The following is a 19558-nucleotide window of genomic DNA, read 5'->3' as shown; positions in this document are numbered from 1 at the left end:
CCCGCCCCGGGCCAGAAACGTCATGGGAGGGAGGTATAAAATTTCAGCGGAGAGAAATAGAGAAAGCAGTGTGTGTGCATGTGAGTGTGTGTGAGAGAGGGAGAGGAGCTTGAGGGAGAGGGAGAGAGAGGGAAGCTGGAGGGAGAGAAAGGGAGGGAACCAGAAAGCCAAGTCCAAGGGAATGAGCAAGAGAGGCGAGAGATAGGGGAAGAAGCATGAGCAAGAAGGAATAACAGCTTTCCGGAGGAGGCATGCAGTGAACTGGCTTCTATTTTCTTTTTCTTTTCTTTCGTATCTTTTAAAGAGAAGCAGGGAACAGAAGCAATGGCCGAGGCAGAAGACAAGCTGAGGTGCTGGTGACCTGGGCGACCAAGTGGATTATTGGGGCTGCTCTCCAGGGGCTGTCCCCCCTGCCTTCCAATTGCACATAAGCCCACATCCCAGCCAATGAAGATGAGAGGCAGCGTGAACAGAGTCATTTAGAAAGCCCCCGGGGAAGTGTAAACAAAAGAGAAAGCATGAATGGTGTGCCCGAGAGACAAGTGTGTCCTGTGCTGCCCCCATCTTTAGCTGGGCCAGCAGCGGCCTAGCCCTGCCTCTCCCCACCTACTCACTGGTGATCTTTTTTAAAAAAATTTTTTTTTTTTTCTTTTCTTTTCCATCCTCTTTTCTTATTCTCCTTCAGGGCAAGGCAAGGATTTTGATTTTGGGACCCAGCCATGGTCCTTCTGCTCCTTCTTTAAAATACCCACTTTCTCCCCATCGCCAAGCGGCCGTTTGGCAATATCAGATATCTGCTCTATTTATTTTTACCTAAGGAAAAACTCCAGCTCCCTTCCCACTCCCAGCTGCCTTGCCACCCCTCCCAGCCCTCTGCTTGCCCTCCACCTGGCCTGCTGGGAGTCAGAGCCCAGCAGAACCTGTTTAGACAAATGGAGAAGAAACCCAGAGCTTCAAGGCACACAGTCGGCTTCTTCGTGCTCAGGGTTGCCAGCGCTTCCTGGAAGTCCTGAAGCTCTCGCAGTGCAGTGAGTTCATGCACCTTCTTGCCAAGCCTCAGTCTTCGGGATCTAGGGAGGCCGCCTGGTTTTCCTCCCTCCTTCTGCACGTCTGCTGGGGTCTCCTCCTCACCAGGCCTCGCAGCCCCCCGGCCTCTCTCCCCTGCTCACGCATGAAGATGCACTTGCAAAGGGCTCTGGTGGTCCTGTCCCTGCAGAACTTTGCCACGGTCAGTCTCTCCATGTCCACTTGCACCACCTTGGACTTCGACCACATCAAGAGGAAGCGGGTGGAAGCCATTAGGGGACAGATCTTGAGCAAACTCAGGCTCACCAGTCCCCCCGATCCATCGGTGTTGGCCAACATCCCCACCCAGGTCCTGGACCTTTACAACAGCACCCGAGAGCTGCTGGAAGAGGTGCACGGGGAGAGGGGAGACGACTGCACTCAGGAAAACAGCGAGTCGGAGTACTATGCCAAAGAAATCTATAAATTCGACATGATCCACGGGCTGGAGGAGCACAGTAAGTCCAAATTCCCGCTGGGGTGTCTGCTCTGGAGGGTCTGACCTGGGGCGGGGAGCTCCACAGAGGGGGGCGCCTAGCGGTAGCCACACAGCAGGGTGCCCCGGGTTCACCCGCACCCAGCTGGGGAGGTGCGATGCGCAGCTGGGGCTGGATAGGTGGGTGGGGAGGGAGACAGAGGCATTCTGGTAAGAGTCGAGTGCTGCTGGGAGGCCGGGGAGCCCTGGAGTTGAGCAGCTTGCTGAACTCACATCACATCGTTGACTGACTTGAATGTGGAGTGACATTGCGCTGTCCCGTTAGCACGCGTGCTGTGGCACGTGTGGTCAGATAGGTGCATGTGGGTGCCATAAAGGGGCAGGGCTGGCTCTCTCATAAGAGAGGCCGTGCGGTTCCACGAGCTGGAGACCTCGGTCTTCTCCCTGCTTTTCACACCTCATTGTGACACGTCTCACGTTCTGTTTCTCCAGTTCTGGGGAAGAAGAGTATACCTGCCCCAAATTATTGTCTGTCCAGATTTTTGAGGCCCAGGCAAGGGACAGCTTCTCGCTGTCTAGGCCCTTCAGTCCACACCATGCCTGTGACCCATGTGAGCCGTGTGCGTGAGGGAAGGGGATGCACCTATGTTCACGTGGCTGTGTACTTTAAAGCGACGTGTAGTCTGGTTTTGTACGGTACACAGATTCATGGGTGCAAAATGGGCGTCTTCCGGGCCCGTGGACACGGGGAAAGCAGGGATGTGGCTCTGGATGTGTAGATGACGGCCGGCAGCCCTTTTGTGTCTGCGTGTCAGGGGAAGAGTGGGTGGGAGGTGTGGCTGTGGATACAGAGGGGACGTGTGTCTGGGAGTGTGTCTTCCCAGGAAGCTCCTGTCTGTGCCGAGAAGCTGGGAGGCTTCTGGGTGAGACGTCTGTGTGTGTTTGCACACGTGTGGAAGTCATGTGTGTTTACTGAACGGGGATTTAAAAAACCTCAATACAACAGAGAGAGATTTGGCAGATGCTGAGAAACTGACAGCCCAGGAAGGAGGAATGTGAGCCACTCACAGGCCAGGGACTCTGGGAATAGCTCTGTTTGCTTTTCCTACCAGCAGGTGTCCTCGGCGCCCAGGCTACCTCAGCCTTGGCTCACCTGAGAGGTGGGCAGTGCCCAGAGTGGGGGTGGGAGAATGGGATGGAACAGGCAAGGTGAGGGTGGTCAGTGGGGGTACCGCAGGGGCTGAAAGGAACCTGGCTAGAGAGGAGGAGGAGTGGGCAGCCGATGGATGGACCGGCTCTGGCAGAAGGTGCCAGAGGCCTCACCAGGAGCTGGCCCGTGCCAGGCTCAGGAGCCTGCGGTTGCTGGCGAGGGGCTCCCACTCCGGCTTCCTGTGGCTGCCTTAGGAGGTGGCTCCCGTGTGGGGTGGTGGCCGGAGAGTGAAGCACAGCTAGTGTTCCCTGGCCAGGGTTCTCTAGGTGAGGCTGACTCAGGGTCCTCAGGGGCCTATGGTTCCCAGAGGCACCAGCAGCTGAATGGCTGAACCCGCAAACCCCTGGGCACCCACAAAGGCAGGACATAGTGGCCAAACATCGGAGAAGGGTGAAAAGCTGACGCCTGCGGGAGAGGTGTGAGGAGAGTCCAGGGCAAGAGGAACGGACCTGGGCCTTAAGGATCCGGGCCAGGAGGAGGAGTCCCGGGAAGAGGGATCTACGTCACCGGGGCTCACGCCGCCTGGCATCCCAAGCTGAGAACAAATGAGCCAGAGAGATGCAAGGGCACCCAGGTGCCAGTGGACATGTGTGCAGAGACTCAGAGTACAATTAGTGGACAGCCCTGGGGACAGCCAGGACAGGGCTGCACAGATGCTGGGCAGCCCCGGTCTGCAGCACCAGGACCTTCCTTGAAACTGCAGTAGGTGAGGGTGGCCCTGGGGCCACAGAGCCATGATCAGGCCAGGAAGAAACCTGGCACAGTGGGCAGGATGCATCTTGAGATATCATGAAGGGTCCGGGGCCCTGTGGGACACGGGTGATGCCAGTGAGCCTTGCAGGTGCAAACAGGAAGCAGGCCCAGACTCTGCAGCTGTTGGAGGTGACACAGAGGCTGAGCAGACGCAGGCCTGGCCTGCCCTCCGGCTGGTCAGGTGTTGAGCCAGCCCCAGAGAGACAGATGCACAAGGCACACTAATTATAAAGAGGCAGTGGGCAGATGCAAACGTTTAACAGATGCTGAGAGGGAGCAGAGAGCCACCCTCCAAGGTTGGGGCGAGGGAAGCCTAGTGTCTAGAACTCCTGAGGGTGGGCCGGGGTCTGTGGGTGGGGCACTGGTAGGATCTGAGTGCCAGAGCTCCTGCTGCCGAGGTGATGAGATCACATTCCCTTCCACATTTCATCACTCCCAGCCCCTTCCGGTAGCCAGTGGACAGGCTCTCAGAGGGAAGTGACAGCAGGAGCTGGGGCAAGGAGACAAGGGTGCCTGGAGTGCGAAGTGCAAGAAGGACTAACTTCCAGTGGCGTAGGAGAAAGGGCATCAAGGTGAGAGCAAAGAGGATAAGACCGTTCTCTGGCTCTGCTCTGTCAGATGGGTACCCTGATTTCCCTACTTTCCAGATAAGGAGACTGCAACATCCTTCAATTAAGTGATTTGCCCCAAAAGAACCAGGGCTGTAACCTAGACATTCTCCCTAGAGAATGCATGCTGTTAAACAATAATGCAAAGCATAAAATACGCACTGTAAGTCCCACCTTTAACCTTTGGGCTCCAAGAGAACTTTGGTTTATGATATGAATGAATCACATGTTGGACCAAGCAGGTGGGCATAGGAGCGATTATTGCATGTTAGTAACCCTGGTGGCAGATTGCTTAGGGATCACTGGGTGTGCTCTTTCTTAGCTCTGCCTATTTTTATGGCCTGGAGATTCATACTGCCACAAACGTTCTCCCAAATTCAACAAAGTGTTTTCATTATCTGCTTAAGAATCTCAAGCAGGTTAAGCAACTACACCATGTGGAACTGAGCTAGTCACGTCTCTGACCCTCAGTTTCCTCATCTGTAAAGTTAGAGATAATCTCTAAGCTCCCTTCCAGCTGAAACAATTCATTGTATACATCTGGGATGATTCAACAGGTCTCTGCTGGGGAGTGAAGGCAAGACTCATGTATATCTTATTCCTATATAATTCTCCAGGATTTTGCTATGGGAAGTGGGTAGAGGCTTTCTCTGACCCATGTGGTGGGGAAGCACACAGCTTTTTCAGTTCTTTTGTCATCCTTGTTATCAAGATATTACCAGTGTAGGTGCTGTTTTAACTTCTGGCTTGTAATTATCTGTGTCTGGCAGGAGACTCTTGTTTTCATCCGAGGTCTGACGCTAAGACAACCAGCGAACCCAGAGTTCACGAGCAAAGAGAAAATGATATTTTAGCCTTTCTTTTCTGGATGCTACTTTTAGCTCTTGTTCATTCTGAAAATTAAAAGATGTTTCTTATTGAAAGAACTCATTTGGTCTAAGTGCCAATGCTCTCTGCACGCTAGGTCATTGTTTCTCCGAGTGTGGACTAGAGGCCCGGTCAATGTGAAAAATGTGAATTCCCAGGCCCTAGCCTACCCTTACAGAATCAGAGTCTCTGGGGGTGTGGTCTTGAAGTATCTGTATTTTTAACAAGCTCCGTATTGATTTTTAAGTTCCCTGACGCTTAAGACTCAGTGAACGAGGGCAAAACCTTTCCTTAGAAGGCCTGCAAACACAAGAGCCCACAGAGCCCAGGCCGCTGATGCAAATGATCTAGAGGAAAGGCTGCAGGGACCATGACAAACTGCACGGGACACTTGGCTTCGGGGTCATGGAGAGAATAGGGTGTATGGGGAGACTGGTGGCGGGGGGACTTGGAACTGCCCATGTCCCATTTAAAGAGGGCACCCACCACTCAGCTCCTGCCAATTTTTGCTTTGGGGAATGTGGGTCCAGCATGACTAGATCTTAACTGCTTCCCAGAAGAGCAGAAAATCTTTCTGTGAAATTTCCCAACTTTTAACCTGGGCTTAAAATGTTTATGGGCTTCTAATTCAAAATTTTACAAAACAATGCATTGGCCAAACAAAATTTTAACGGGTTAACATTTAAAGGTTAATCTATTTAAAGGGTGAATCCTTAAAGCTGTGGTTTATCAGAACATCTGGATGCCATGGTACCCTTTGCAGAGCACTATAAACTGTGGTTCTCAATCCTGGCTACACATTAGAATCATCTGGAGATCTTAAAAAAAAAAAAAAAAAAAAGCTCTGGACCCACCCATACTCCAGTGAGGTAGTCAGAATCTCTGGGGAGTAGGTCCAGGCATCATCTGTTTTTACAGCTCTCCAGGTGATTCTTAGGAACAGCTAGGGTAGAGGAGCACTGCCACACTGATATATGTAGTCCCATCATTGGAACCAGAAGTAATTTTACTAGCAGAAATGATGAACAGAAGCAGAAATACATCTAGGAGCCCAGGTGTCTGAAAGCATTAAAAAATGCCCGGTCTAAACATGGTCAGCTGTTTCCAGATTTTTCCATGAATAGCCTGCATGAATATTCTTTGCTTATTTTTCTCTCCCTATAGTAAAAAGGAGAAAATGGCACCCATTAATATATACACTTTGTGTGCAATAGAAAAAGGTGGTCATAATTTAATTTGTAAAGGTGAACCTCCTAGGCCAGCTCTCAGTAATACTAGTGTTCTGCAGAAGCATGGCTTAATCACGAAACTGGGAAGTAGTTTTTGTCTGAGGCATAAGTTGGCACTCTAGCCCCATTTCATGGAATCCTGCTACAGTTTGTTGGTGAAATCACCCCTCCACTAAATGATCTCTGAGGTCCCCTCCAACTTCCAGATCTTTGCTTCAGTAAATGAGGTCAGAAGACCTGGGTTCAAATCCCACCTCTGCCACCTACTATGTGAGTGATCTCGGAAGAGTGATTTAACTTTCCTGATACTTACTTTTCTCATTTGTAAAATGATAAATCTTACTTATTCTTATTCTCCTCAAGGATTGTTAGAGGGTCAGATGAGTTAATAGAAGTTCTATGAAATGTAAGATAGTATTATTACATTTTGTTTATTTATTTATACTCTGGCTCATTCCACAAATTATTTAAAGCGTCGTTAGTATTCAGTGGATTGTCAAGGAGATTATGTTTACATTTTATTTTCTCTCCTATACCGTTCTTTTAAAATCACTGATGATTGTGTCTGAGCTTTGCTTGCTAGTGTCAGTTTGCTTGTGTCAACTAATTCACGTGTGACCCTGGCCAAGACCCCTCTGGGCATGAATTTATCTGAAGTGGGTTGCACTAGACGACCCCTAATGTCCCTTCTGAGTCTGTTAGAAATCTGTAGACCCCAGGGATAAAATATGACCTTTCCCATCCCCTTGAAATTCCCACCAAGAGGAGTCTAGCTTGGGGAACAGATATCTGATTGATGGGCTGGAAGAAACAAGGAGGAAGGGTGACGAGGGTGTCCTGAAGACCCTCTGGGCTCATCATTCCCCGTCCCCTGGCTCCCCACTGTCTTGCCCCCCAGTCTGACTCTCCTCGCTGGCACGGGCCATTTTCTTTTCCCCTTTTCCTTTTCATAGCAACGCACACACTGCGCTGACATATCTTTTATTCCCTCTTTCAACAGTTACTGGAGGTACTAGTCTAGCTGAAGCCATATTGATGACAGCTCCTCTGAGACCCAAGTATGTCAGTACTTGAGAAGGTTTCCCTTCCAAGGAGCTTACCCATGTCCAGAGGGTTACAGACTTGCAAACTCAAAAATTAAACTGCCATCATGATCCCTCTTTCTGGTTTTATCCGAAATGGTTTAGGGAATAGTTGGCAGTGTTCGTTCTTTCAAAGCCAGTTATTAATCAGGGCTTCATTAGCTAGCATTCACACATTTGTTTTCCCAACATCTGTTCCATTAATTTTCTAAGAACCAGTGTCAGACCCACCAGATGGCAATTTCCAGAAACACTCACTCATCCTTTCCTACAGCTCAGTAGCACATGTGCTTGTGTCCAGGCCTCTGATCTCCTGCCCTGTCCATGACTTCCTAAACCACCCCTGGGGTGATTATGGGCTTGTTCCAGCCATGTTCATTATGTGTGGAATCTGGGTCTCTGGGCTTGAATTTCAAGTTCTGGCTATTGTTACCATTTGTGTAGAAAGTTTTTCTCTGGGTGTTAATGCTGCTCAGACCTTGAGGTTGTAAAGAAATGACAGGATCTTCCTGTCTCCTTTATCTGGCTCTGAGGGGGTGGGAAAGAGCATGTGCGGCCTTCTGTCTTGTGGATGGAGGTTCAGAGGCCAGCAGGGTGACAGAGGCTGGCATAGCGTGTGCTGTCAGGGAAAGTAACCCTTAGAGAGACAGGAGCCAATGGTGACAGACCGGCTTAGCCTGAAGAAACATCTGGGGGGTCTGCCAGGCTCCAGATGTGTGGGCTCCTTGTCACACCAGTGCTGTCTCATTAAATCCAGAGTGTCACTTTCTATGACTCCCTACTGTTAATAATATAAAATCCAGCCCCTCGGTCTGACGTTTCAGCCTCCCCGCAGGTGGACCCCAATCTACTGTCTTGACTTTGTCTCACGGGCTCCAGCCTGGCTGCTTCAGGTCCCTCTTACTCACGTGCGTTTGCTCCCCTCCCTGCCTGTGCTTCCAGCAGTCCTTTCATGTAAAATTCTTTCCTCTGCATCCTTAGACCCTTTCCTCCTGCAGGACCCAGATCAAATAATCACCCAGATTAAATAATCACCACTTCCACGAAGTGCTCTCAACCCCCTCCCTCCTCTGACCTGTTTGCAGCAACTCCTAGGCTTCTCCAAAGGCCCTTAGCACTTTCCCTCTGGTCCTGTTGTTTGGTCCATGTACTAACAGCTTCGCCTGGATATTAATCTCCTTGAAGGCAGGGGCCCTGTCTCTTCCTTTTTGCTTCCCAGTGTTAGCCTGTGCTTGGCACGTAGTATTTGTTCACTGCATGTCTGATGAATGAATGAATGCCTGAATGAACAAACGCATGAATGAATCAACTAGCTAACAATGATTAAACTGCTAGAGGAAATTGCTGATATCACTGGAGAATCTGTATTTTCTAAAAGAGTAGGAAAGCAGGTTGGAGAGCCTGCCAGAGTGGGGATGGCGAGGTGAGGGGTTGGAGGGGCCAGTGGTTAGTGCCATGTCCTGGGGCACCATGTCCTGCTTCACCATCAGGCCTGTGTGTGGTTCCAGGGCCACCCCCCGGATCTTCCTTGGGTTTCCACCTTTAGGTCTGAGGCCTCAAGCTTCTAGAGAGGTCACAGGTGGAACCCTGGCCCCTTGGTGAGTGTCCGCTGGCAGCACACTGTCCCTGTGGGTCTCGCTCATGCTGTGCCTCCCCCCACTGCTCTGCGTCCTAGATGACCTGGCCGTCTGTCCCAAAGGAATCACGTCCAAGATTTTCCGCTTCAACGTGTCCTCAGTGGAGAAAAATGAAACCAACCTGTTCCGAGCAGAATTCCGGGTCTTGCGGATGCCCAACCCCAGCTCCAAGCGCAGCGAGCAGAGGATTGAGCTCTTCCAGGTGAGCCCCCTCCCAGGACAGACACCACTCAGGCGGGAAAGCTGGTTCCTTGGCCAGATCGGGCCTCCACGCTGCTCAGAGTTCAGCAGACCTGGGTGTGAATCCTACCTTCTCTGAGCCTTAGTTTCTGTATCTGTGTCTGTCGTTAAGAGGATTAAGATTTAACTGAGGAACTCAAAGGAACATTTAAGAAGTCTTAGTTTGCTGTTGCTGCCCCTCTCCGTCCTCCAGCATCATGACACGCGGGTGCCCCGTCCTGGCCTTGGGACTTATTCCTTCCTCTGCCCTGTAGATCCTCCAGCCGGATGAACACATAGCCAAGCAGCGCTATCTTGATGGCAAGAATCTGCCCACGCGGGGCACTGCTGAGTGGCTGTCTTTCGACGTCACAGACACTGTGCGTGAATGGCTCTTACGAAGAGGTAGGTGGACTCAGGATGAGCATTTTGGAAGGAACCTCAGGTCTCTTGGTCCTTCATGACACAGAGGGAAGAGGCCAGAACTAGGGGAGACACAGATCTGGGTTCAAAGCCTAGCTTTGCCATTGACCTGTTGTGTGTCCTTTATTCGTTCACTCAACTGATATTGACTAAATGCTCACTCTGAGCCAGGCCCTGGAGATTCAGCAGTGAACCAGACAGGTGAGGTCCCAGATCTCATGGGGCTTTTGGTGGGAGAGACACGTAGTAAACAAGTAAACATATTGATGAATAAGACTTTTATATGTATTACAGTGATAAGTACCAGGAAAAACAGAAAGAGGGCAAAGCGATAATGACTGGGTGGGGTCCAACATCAGATGCTCAGGGAGTCTCTATGAAGAAGGAATTTGTGCACTGAGATATGAGGGACAAGAAAGACCCAGTCTGTGAAGGTCAGGATAAAGGATGTGCTAAGCAAAACCAGTGAGAAGCAGCAGGAGCCTGACTGGTGTGGCTGCAGCAGAGTGAGCTGGGGGGTCAGAGAGGAGCCGGAGCCATATGATGTAGGACCTGTAAGGCCACGGTCAGGTGTCAGGACTTATTCCAAGTGTGATGAGACGTCCTGGCCGGGTTACAGCAGGGCTGGGGATGTGGGGGTGAGGTGATTTGGTTTACATCTTTCAAAGACTCTCTGGTTGTCATGAGGTCAAGGGAAGGAGTTAGGGGCCGTTGTAGCAGCTCACGTGAGAGCAACATGGGCTTCGTCCAGGGCGGTAGCCGTGTGTACGGAGATGATATGGATTTGTTCTGTATTTTGGAGGTAGAGCCAGTAGGACTGACTGGCGGTTAGATATGGGGTGAGAGGACACCAGAGGAGTCTAGATGACTGAAGATTTGGGGCTGAACACCCACGTGGTAACACGCTGAAATAGGGAGGCTGGGAGAAGAGCAGGTTGGGGGGCAGGTTCCATTCTGGCCGATGACGTTTGAAAGGCCTGGCACTCATCCACGTAGAGCTGTCCAATAGGCATATCAAACGCCACATGTCCCAACTCTCTCACCCACTCGCTCTGCTTCCTCACCTGCAAAATAGGTAATGGTGTCTTCCCTTCATGCCTCACAGAGCTATTTTAAGGATCCACTGTAGTTAAGAGAACTTCCAAGTTTTCGGCCTGTTATGGGAGAGTAAGCTTTGATTAGGTCAGACGAAGAAATGGAGGCCCAGAGAAGTTAAGCGGCTTGACCAGAGTCATCCAGCCTGGATTAGAACTTGAGTCTCCTGATGGACAGTCATGGTGCCTCATGGCATCACGCTCTGCTATTTCTTCCCTTCTTTGCTTGCTGGTACTGCCTGGTCCAGTGCTCAGGGGGTTGAGGGTATCTAAGGTGGTCCTGTCTGTTCCTTGTATCCCTCTTGTGAAGAATTTTCTATTCTCATCAGCTGCCGGGGAGCCACAGTCCATCCATCCACGTACTGATACCCAGAGTCCCTTGGGCAGGTGGGTCCTTCCTTGTCCTCAGTGTTTTAGGAAATTAGGGGTTGAAGCTCTAAGGCAGAGGTCACAAACTGGTTGGCCTACCAATATTGTTTTAATTTAACTAGTGGTCAACAGTTTTTGTTTTAAAGTCAGGAGATTTCACATAAAACCTAGACTTCTGGCTTTTCTTGACAAATGGGAAGATTTCCTGGTAACAATCCATCAGAGGTGAGTAGGGCCACCTCTTGAGGCAGGGCATGCATTCTTCATGTCACCACAGGCCCTGCCATTCCCCAGTGTTTCCCAAGAGTGCGGCTGGCAGTCCCAATTCAGCATGATACACTGGCTCGCTTTGCTCACTTACATAACCTGCTGGGCTCTGTAGGCATCCGAGTGTGCAGGTCCCCATCTGAGGGGCATAACCTGGTGGCTGAGTTGGCGGATAGGGGGCTGGAGGTCCTGCCTCAGCTCCAAGGGTACTGGGATTTCCCTCCTATCTCCCTGACTGAGCATGACGGCAAAAACCTGGGAGAACCCACGTGCACCAGCTGACAGCAGCACTGTGGGAATTCTCACTCAACTCTGCCTAGAGCCCGACATGGCTACAGAGAGGAGAGGCTGGGGAAATGAATCTCTCAGCTTCCCTGTCTGATTTTGATCAGCTCCACCTGGATTTCTTTGACGCCCTGGGCACTTGAAGGAGTTCTTATTTTCACAGCTGCAGAACTCAATGAGAAGTTTGCACTGAGAATGATTTCCATCCTCCTTGAGACATCAAAGAGATAATTTTGTAATAAAACCTATGGGTTCCCCACCCACCGTCCCCACCGCTGCCAATTCTGAGGTTAGTTCTTCACTGGAACCTTCAGTTCCTGCTCTGGCAGATGCTGCCCACCCCTCGCACGGGGGAGTCATACACAGACCTTTACTTCTGCAGAGCTCCTGAGTCTCTTGAGGGTTCTTGGCCCCAAACAAGGCAGTAAATGGACTCCAAATGGAGCAGTTGGCGGTGTGGACTGTGAGGAAACTGAGTCACATATACGGTCTTGTATTAGTTCAGCAAACATCTAAGAGCCTACTGTGCACCGGTTCCCAGGCTGCCTTCTGAGCCGGCTGGAGCTGTGGGCCCAGGTCTTCACACCCCTGTGCTATTGTTCCACACAATCTGTGGCTCCCCTGTGTGCAGAGCCTGGCCTCCCCAGGCAGGCCGGGCAGGGAACACGCCCAGCACCATGGCTCAGGACAGTGGGCACACTGGGAATACACAGCCGTTTTGTATCTCAGTGACTGTGTGGGCATCTACCTTGATGGTCCCGGCTGGGCTCTCTTTGGTCCCTCTTTGTCTCTAACAATTAGGAGCGTGGCTCTGCTATCAGGCTGCCTGTGTCTGAATCTTGGTTCTACCACTTACTGATTGGATACCTCGGTCAAGCCATTTAATTTCCCTAAGTCTCAGTGTCCTCATCTGTATAATGCGGGGAGGGGGTAATAATAGCTCCTGCTTTGTAGGATTAGTATGGAGATTACGTAAATGACTTAATGCACACATAGTCTTAGAGTGGTGCGTGACATGTAGCAACACTCAACAAATGTTGGTGATTATCGTCGTCATTCTCTGAGCCCTCTACCTAGACAGAGCCTGCTAGCCAAGCCAGGCACCATCACACGCTCACTACCTGCACCCTAACCCTAACTCTCCCCAACACATCTGTCTGCGTCTTGACTTTCTAACTCACAGACTCATAGGACTTGTCCACTCTAGGCCTCTCCCGGACTACTTAAACCCTTCTGGGTAATAGGAAGTGTACTATGTTTTATGTAGCCTGTTTCAGCTACTCTAGCTCCTTCTTTCAGCCACCTTAAACCAGAAAGAGGACACTCCTTATACATCCCTCTCTATTCACTTTTTGTTCTCCATCTGGGGCTCAGCTTCCTTGTGATATTGGCCCCTCCCCAGCCCACCAAAGCTAACCTGGGACAGAAATCTTCAAGCTCAGCAGGTGTCAGTGTGTCCCAGAGGCTGCCCTGATTGGGGCAGAACAAACGAAGCTGGGATCTAGAGTTTATGGGAGAAGGGATTGGGCTGGTTTTTAACCAGTAGAACTGGGACATCCAGGTCTGCCTTTTGCTGACTGGAATCTCTGGGCTTGGGCCATTCTGCGCATGAGACGGATGCTGAGGTGGCCTGGACTCTGGGGTTTTCCCTGCTGACATCAGATTTCTGGAAGACCCCAGGTTGGCCCCAAGGCTGGATGCTCACACAGAACTAGGGTGACCTCCGAGAGCAGGGCATCAATCAAATCCCTGAGGCACTGACCCTGACTTCAGAGGTCATCCCCCCACGACCTCTCCCATACCTGACCATAGCTGGCTGCTGCCCCAGATCAAGAGAGCTTCCCCGATTGAGTCTTACCCATCAGGACTGACATGATACCAGACTACCTGGTTTCCCTGCACAAAACTACTGGATTCGGTTCAAATTTTTCATTCCTTATTCTTCCTTTTTTCCCCTTCCACTTTATGCAACCGCTTTTACTAGTTTCCTTGCTTTCCCAATTTTAGTTACCAAAATACCCGATCCCACAGCCAAGAGGAGAAAGGGCCAGAGCTGGCCTTTTTGCCCCACAACATCAGCCACCAAACCCTGGTGCCTCCAGGCTTCCTCACACTTGTCTTCTCCGAGCTTATGCCATCTGGACCGTCGGCCGTGGCCCTCTGCCTTCTCTTCTGGCGTGTTCTCTAATTTCACAATCGTCTTCCTGAGCCAGTGGCTGTCCTTAGCGAGCCATCCACAGCCCCACTGGATACATTTACAACTCCCCCGTTAAGGTGAACAAGGATTGCCAAAGAAGAAACTCTAAGTAATCTTGACCTCATCATGTCCTTGTTCCTTAAGGAAAATATAGCCAAGCATAACTGAGATTTTGCATCTTATCTCCTCTGGAATCTACCTCTCTCTTTCTGTCTACAGTTGTAGCCCTGGTAGAAATGGTGGCCTCTTCCACCTTACTGATTCTGCTGCTTGCTTGCTGGAGACCTTGCTCTAGCCTTGCTTTCTGAATTTTAATCCTAGAGATCAGCCTGTGCCCCTTCCTCCCATCTTGTGGCCTTTTGAATCACAGCCTCTCTAACCCACAGTTCCTCAGTTTTCCCCTTTCCCTGGTCTCTTCCAGGCACTCTGCCTCTCTCCTCCATCCTTTCACAGCTAGAATATCTCCTCTCTCAACCGACATGTAGGGGGTATGACTGGTTTTCTCCTTCTTTCCTGTACCCTCATCCTTTTGCCCCCTAGTAGGCTGGTGACATTTTTTTTTTTTTCCTAAACCATTCTTTGAAAATACATGACTATTAAAATTCTCCTTCATGGTGCCCACTAGTTTATGCCTCCATTTGGTTGTTTGTAACACAACAGAAATTTGTGGAATGTGGCAGCATGAGCGTGAAGGTCTGCTATCGCCTTGGCAGCACTTTCTGTCACCTGTGAGCCTCAGTCTAACTCAGTTCCTATGACTGCCTGTGGCGGCAGAAGCCCTGGCTCTTCTGTGTGTGACTGGTGGGGACCCTTCTTCATCACACAAACTGCTTTTCTCACCATTGCTATGTCTTATTTTGCAGAATCCAACTTAGGTCTGGAAATCAGCATTCATTGTCCATGTCACACCTTTCAGCCCAATGGGGATATCCTGGAAAACATTCAAGAGGTGATGGAAATCAAGTTCAAAGGTAACAAAATGGATGTGTATGGTAGAATGGGTGGGGGAGTTAATGAAGCAAGACGGAACAGGAAACCCGTACCAGACCCCAAGGAAAGGACCAAGTGAGCTCCCTCATGGAGATGGCCAGCTGTTTTGCACTTGAGGGATTCTGCTTTGTCCCAAAAGCAAGAACTCTCTATTCTATAGAGAAATACATTAGCATCTGGAAGACAGTGTTATGCTAGTCAGAGCCGTGAAATCATGCAGGCAAGCTGGTCCACTTCTCTGAGCTCAGTCAGCAAACTGGGGATGACAGTACCTCTTTCACCAGGTTGTCATGAAATCAAATGCGATAACGAATGTAAAATAGAGTGCATGGATGCTCAGCAAATGATAGTTGTCTTTGCTTTCCCTAAAAGAAATGAACTTTGGTGGCTGTGAATATGAGCGCTCTGACTATTGGGCTTTCCGGATGTCGCAGAGCCCACGCGATCCGACATCCGGGTTTGAACGACTGCTTTGGGCCTCAGGGTATTTGCATTGAGGGCAAAATAGTTGAGAGTCATTTCTGGTTTTCCAGTATGCTTCCAAGGCACTCAGCCTAGACAGTCTCTGGATTCCAGGGAAGTACTAGTTTCCTTTCTAAGCTCTGTCGTGGGTGACTGAGGCACACCTGAGACAGGAGGTTTGTCAAGGTCAAGCCAACCAATTCAAAGCCTGAGGTCAGAGGCGTGTCTGGAAAAAGGTACAGGCCTCTCTTGACTCCCAGCCCTGGGCAGTCCTTTGACCCTTCATGGGCCTTATTCCAGAGCCTAATTTTTTTAAAAGCACATCATTTGACATCCTAATCACAGAAACTCAGAGCTCAAAAGACCTTGCAGTCCCTACCTACAGCCCGGGTTGGGTTGAAATCCGCCCACTTCACTAATCGTTATCTTGTTCATAAAGAGTTTCAGAAAAAGAAGTTTGAGGTCCAGCTTCCCATTTATCTTCCAGTCCCAGTGCCCCTGCATGAGGTGCAAGTCCCTCCTGTCACCATGCAAATTCATCTCCTCCCGTTCCTGTCTCTGGTGGGGATGGGCCACAGCCAGCAGCTGGCCCGTCACAAAGTAGATCTTCTTTTACCTTCTGAGACTCTTTCTAGTTCAGTTTTCAGTCTTTGCAGATGAAATGGCAGGTTTCCTTTCCAGTTTGTCTGCTAAGCTGTTTACCATACACTTCATGATCTTATCTGAGTTTTATAGAGAAAACACTTTTGAAACTATAAGTGCAATGCGAATGTCAACAATTATTCATTCGTGTTCTTCTGGCTCCCATTCAAACTGTCTTAAATTCTGACACCTGAAATCATAGGTAGGACTTCTGTGCTATTTTTGACCAATTCAGATTATAAGAGGAAACTCATATCCCAATCTCTAAGTCTCAGAATCTAAACTGACAGCTCAAAAAAATGTGTCAGAGCTGCCTAGTGACAAGGATGCTTCATGAATCCCTGTGGATTCCATAGGAAGCATCTCGGGAGGGGCTCTCTGCCCTCTGAAGGATGTATACACAGGAGTCACGAGGGGGTCTGACCGGGGGGCATCTCGCGCGTCCCTAGATACCGGTTCCCCCGCCCAGTCTTCCCCTTCCTGCAGCTGGACGTTAGCGTGAAGCTGCATCTCACCCACCCCTTCCTTGTAGACCCCACTGTCCCTCCTCCTGAACAGTGGGGGGATGGGATGAGAAAGCAGCAGCCACCCTGTCTTCCCTAGACAGGAGACCATTAGCTTCCTTCCCTTCCACAGGTGTGGACAGTGAGGATGATCCAGGCAGAGGAGATCTGGGGCGACTGAAGAAGAAAAAGGAACACAGCCCTCATTTAATCCTCATGATGATTCCCCCAGACCGGCTGGACAACCCAGGCCAGGGAGGTCAGAGGAAGAAGCGGGCCCTGGACACCAATTACTGCTTCCGGTAAGCCTGGGCTCACACAGGACCCACAGACTCCTGAGACAACACTGATTGCATGCCTTCTGTGTGTCAGGCCCCAGGCCTAAGCCACCCCCAACTGAGGGTCCCTGATGCTCTTCACAAACATCTCCCAGGAATGGAGACTTAGAACCTCTTACAAATCTTTTTCTGGGAGCCCCACTGTTTTCCCACAGCCCAGCCCTGTAAGGGCCTGGACAAAGTAAAGGAGGAGAGAGTTGCTAAAACGGTTTGGCTTAGAGGCTTGGCCTCTCCATGGTTTTCATGCTTAAAAATACTTGTAGGGTATGTTTGTGTGGCAGGGAGATTAGTGCAGAGATTTCCATTAAAGAAGGGCTCAGTTCCCTGTGAAGGGTCCAAGGATGCTACTGGACGAGGGAAAACAGTACAGTCTCCATTTGCAGTGGGGAATGTGAGCTAGGGAAATTATGAACTAATTTGGCAATAGTTGGGTAGCCACTGTAAAGAGATTAAAAAATAGCATCTTATTTAGGAACACTTTAGTTTCTCATTTATAAGGGAGGGGGATTAAAAAAGCACACACAGCAATTACTGAAAGGTAGAAAATGACCACACCCATGAGAAGGTCTGAAAGATAAAGTGCTTTAAGGAATTTGGAACAAGGAGCTCATCTATGGATGCAGGAAAGGCTTCTGAAGGGTGTGGAATTTGAGCTGAGTCTTCAGGGCTGAGTGAGGCTTGAGTATGTAGGGATATGGGAGGAGGAAGCACTTTGGGTAGAGGAAGGCACACGAATGGGTCAGCTTGGCTGGAGAGGGGGATGCCCGAATGGAGCTGGGGAGGATGAATTGGGAAATCTTTAGATCTAAAGCCGTGTCTTCTGAGGAACAATGGAATGAACCGGGGATGTTGAGCTTGAGGAACAGAAGGTATAGGAAAGGTAGTGTGGTTGCCTCCAACTGAAGGCTGGCATGTAGATTTGTTCTGTGTGGCTCTCAATCAGTTAGGAATGGATGTTCTTGGCTGCAAGTGACAGCGGCTTAAACCACAGGGGATTTCCTGTTCATAAGAAGCATGTAGCAGCAGGCCCAAGGTTGGTCTGGCTGCTTACTTATGCCATTGGGGACACAGGCTTTCTCTCTCCCCAGTCTGCCATGCTCAGTATGTTGGCTTTTCATCCCCTTGCTTATGGTCACATAGCAAGACTGCTAGAGCTCCAGGTATCCTGTCCATGCTCAAGACAAGAGGAGGGAAGGAGGTAACCAGCAGCCTTCCTCTTCCATCTGTGACTTATAAAGAATCAAATACCTTTGCCAGAATTTGCCCTCGCCCACTGCATACATCTGCTTATGTCTGATCGGTCATTGCTGGGTTACATGACAATCCCTACCTGCAAGGGAGGCCGGGAAAACAAGTATCGGGTGTTCCAGACTGTAATGGGCGGTGGCAAGAGAGAAGGCAGGGTAAGAATGGCTCTTGAGTAGAAAAATGAGAATGTCTGCCACGGCTTACCCTTGGAACCCACAAGAAGACAGATTTTGGCCGATAGTTGCCTTTGGAAGTAGCAGGTTCTAGGTCTCAGCAGGTACTGAAGTACAGGCCAGATGCCCACTTGGCAAGGGGTATTGCCAAATGGATTTCTGCAGGCAACGGAATTGAAGGGGCCTGATAATCACATTTGGGGTAATCTAGGAATCATGAATCTGATAGAAGGATATGTCTCGTTTGGATTCAATAGCCTCTAGACTTAGACTAAGCAGTCACTGACTATGGTACGTAAGTGCATAAGCTTAGAGTTTATTTCTGGTTGGGCGCACATTAGGCAGGTAACAATAAAACCAACCTCAACAAAGTTGAGTTTGCTAGTAACGTTCAGTGCTTGGTTTTATGTGGAACACTTCAAGTCTTTGTTTTGATTCACGCTGTAAAAGGGTCATGGCCACTTTTGCCTTTTCTCCTCTTCTTCATACATTATCTATGTATGTATATATCCACGCCTACTATGTCCTTGGGATTCTGGTCTTCAACCGAGGAAAATGCCTTTAGAGTTAGTACAGCTCAATGCACTCGAACCTGGGAGTCCGCTGATTAGAGCCACCTCTTATGATGACCAGGAAGGACTCCAAGTGCAAATATGAGGGCTATTCGTGAAGTGTTTTATGTTGGTGATTTCCTTTGAGGTTGATTTTTAAATGATTTCCGTTGTCGTTGCTGTAGCAATCTGGAAGAGAACTGCTGTGTGCGTCCTCTCTACGTTGACTTCCGACACGATCTGGGCTGGAAGTGGGTCCATGAACCTAAGGGCTACTACGCCAACTTCTGCTCAGGCCCGTGCCCATACCTCCGCAGCGCAGACACTACCCACAGCTCAGTATGGAACAGGGTCATGCCGCGTGGGGGGGTGGGGCTAAGCCAAGTAGGCCACTTGTTAAAAAGGATGCATGGGGCTTCCCTGGTGGCGCAGTGCTTGAGAGTCCGCCTGCCGTTGCAGGAGACGCGGGTTCGGCGGCTGGGCCCGTGAGCCATGGCCGCTGAGCCTGTGCGTCCAGAGCCTGTGCTCCGCAACAGGAGAGGCCGCAACAAAAAAAAAAAAAAAAAAAAAAAAAAAAAAAGGATGCATGAAGGGCTGCATGTTGAACGAGCGGATGATGACCTGGGGTGTAAAATCCGTTTGGTGACGGCTCCGATCTTGGCACCCTGGCCCAACTCTAGTGGGCCACATTCTACCCTTTAAAATTCCTTCCCTAGTTTCACCCAGACTTTTAAGTTGCTTTGTCCATTTGCTTTTGTAATATGGAAATTAATTACTGTCACATGCCACCCCCTACGTCAGAGATGCACATGGCTGGCAAGGAATATTGGGGCCCGAAAGGCCTCTACTGTTGGATAAAGAACTCTAATAATTCTGGCCCCTTGAGTGTAGAAAAGTTATTTTAAAAGAC

At 49.9% G+C, this 19558-nt stretch overlaps 1 protein-coding gene across 1 annotated transcript in view; it reads left to right on the top strand.

Annotated features, from left to right (window-relative positions):
* The first annotated feature begins 315 nt into the window (after positions 1–315).
* TGFB3 (transforming growth factor beta 3) overlaps positions 316–19558 on the top strand; it is a 20995-nt gene continuing 1752 nt past the window's right edge. Inside the window, exons 1-6 of the mRNA XM_007459756.1 lie at positions 316–1523; positions 8926–9089; positions 9382–9511; positions 14605–14712; positions 16472–16640; positions 18834–18987. Of these exons, the coding sequence (XP_007459818.1) occupies positions 1037–1523; positions 8926–9089; positions 9382–9511; positions 14605–14712; positions 16472–16640; positions 18834–18987 (1212 nt within the window). The 5' untranslated portion in view covers positions 316–1036. The remainder of the gene's footprint in view (positions 1524–8925; positions 9090–9381; positions 9512–14604; positions 14713–16471; positions 16641–18833; positions 18988–19558) is intronic.

Source organism: Lipotes vexillifer, unplaced genomic scaffold, assembly GCF_000442215.2.
Source record: "Lipotes vexillifer unplaced genomic scaffold, Lipotes_vexillifer_v1.1 scaffold39, whole genome shotgun sequence".
In the NCBI taxonomy this organism is placed as follows: Eukaryota; Metazoa; Chordata; class Mammalia; order Artiodactyla; family Lipotidae; genus Lipotes; species Lipotes vexillifer.
The sequence above is the reverse complement of the archived record's forward strand: the minus strand, read 5'-3'. Positions and strand labels throughout refer to the sequence as shown.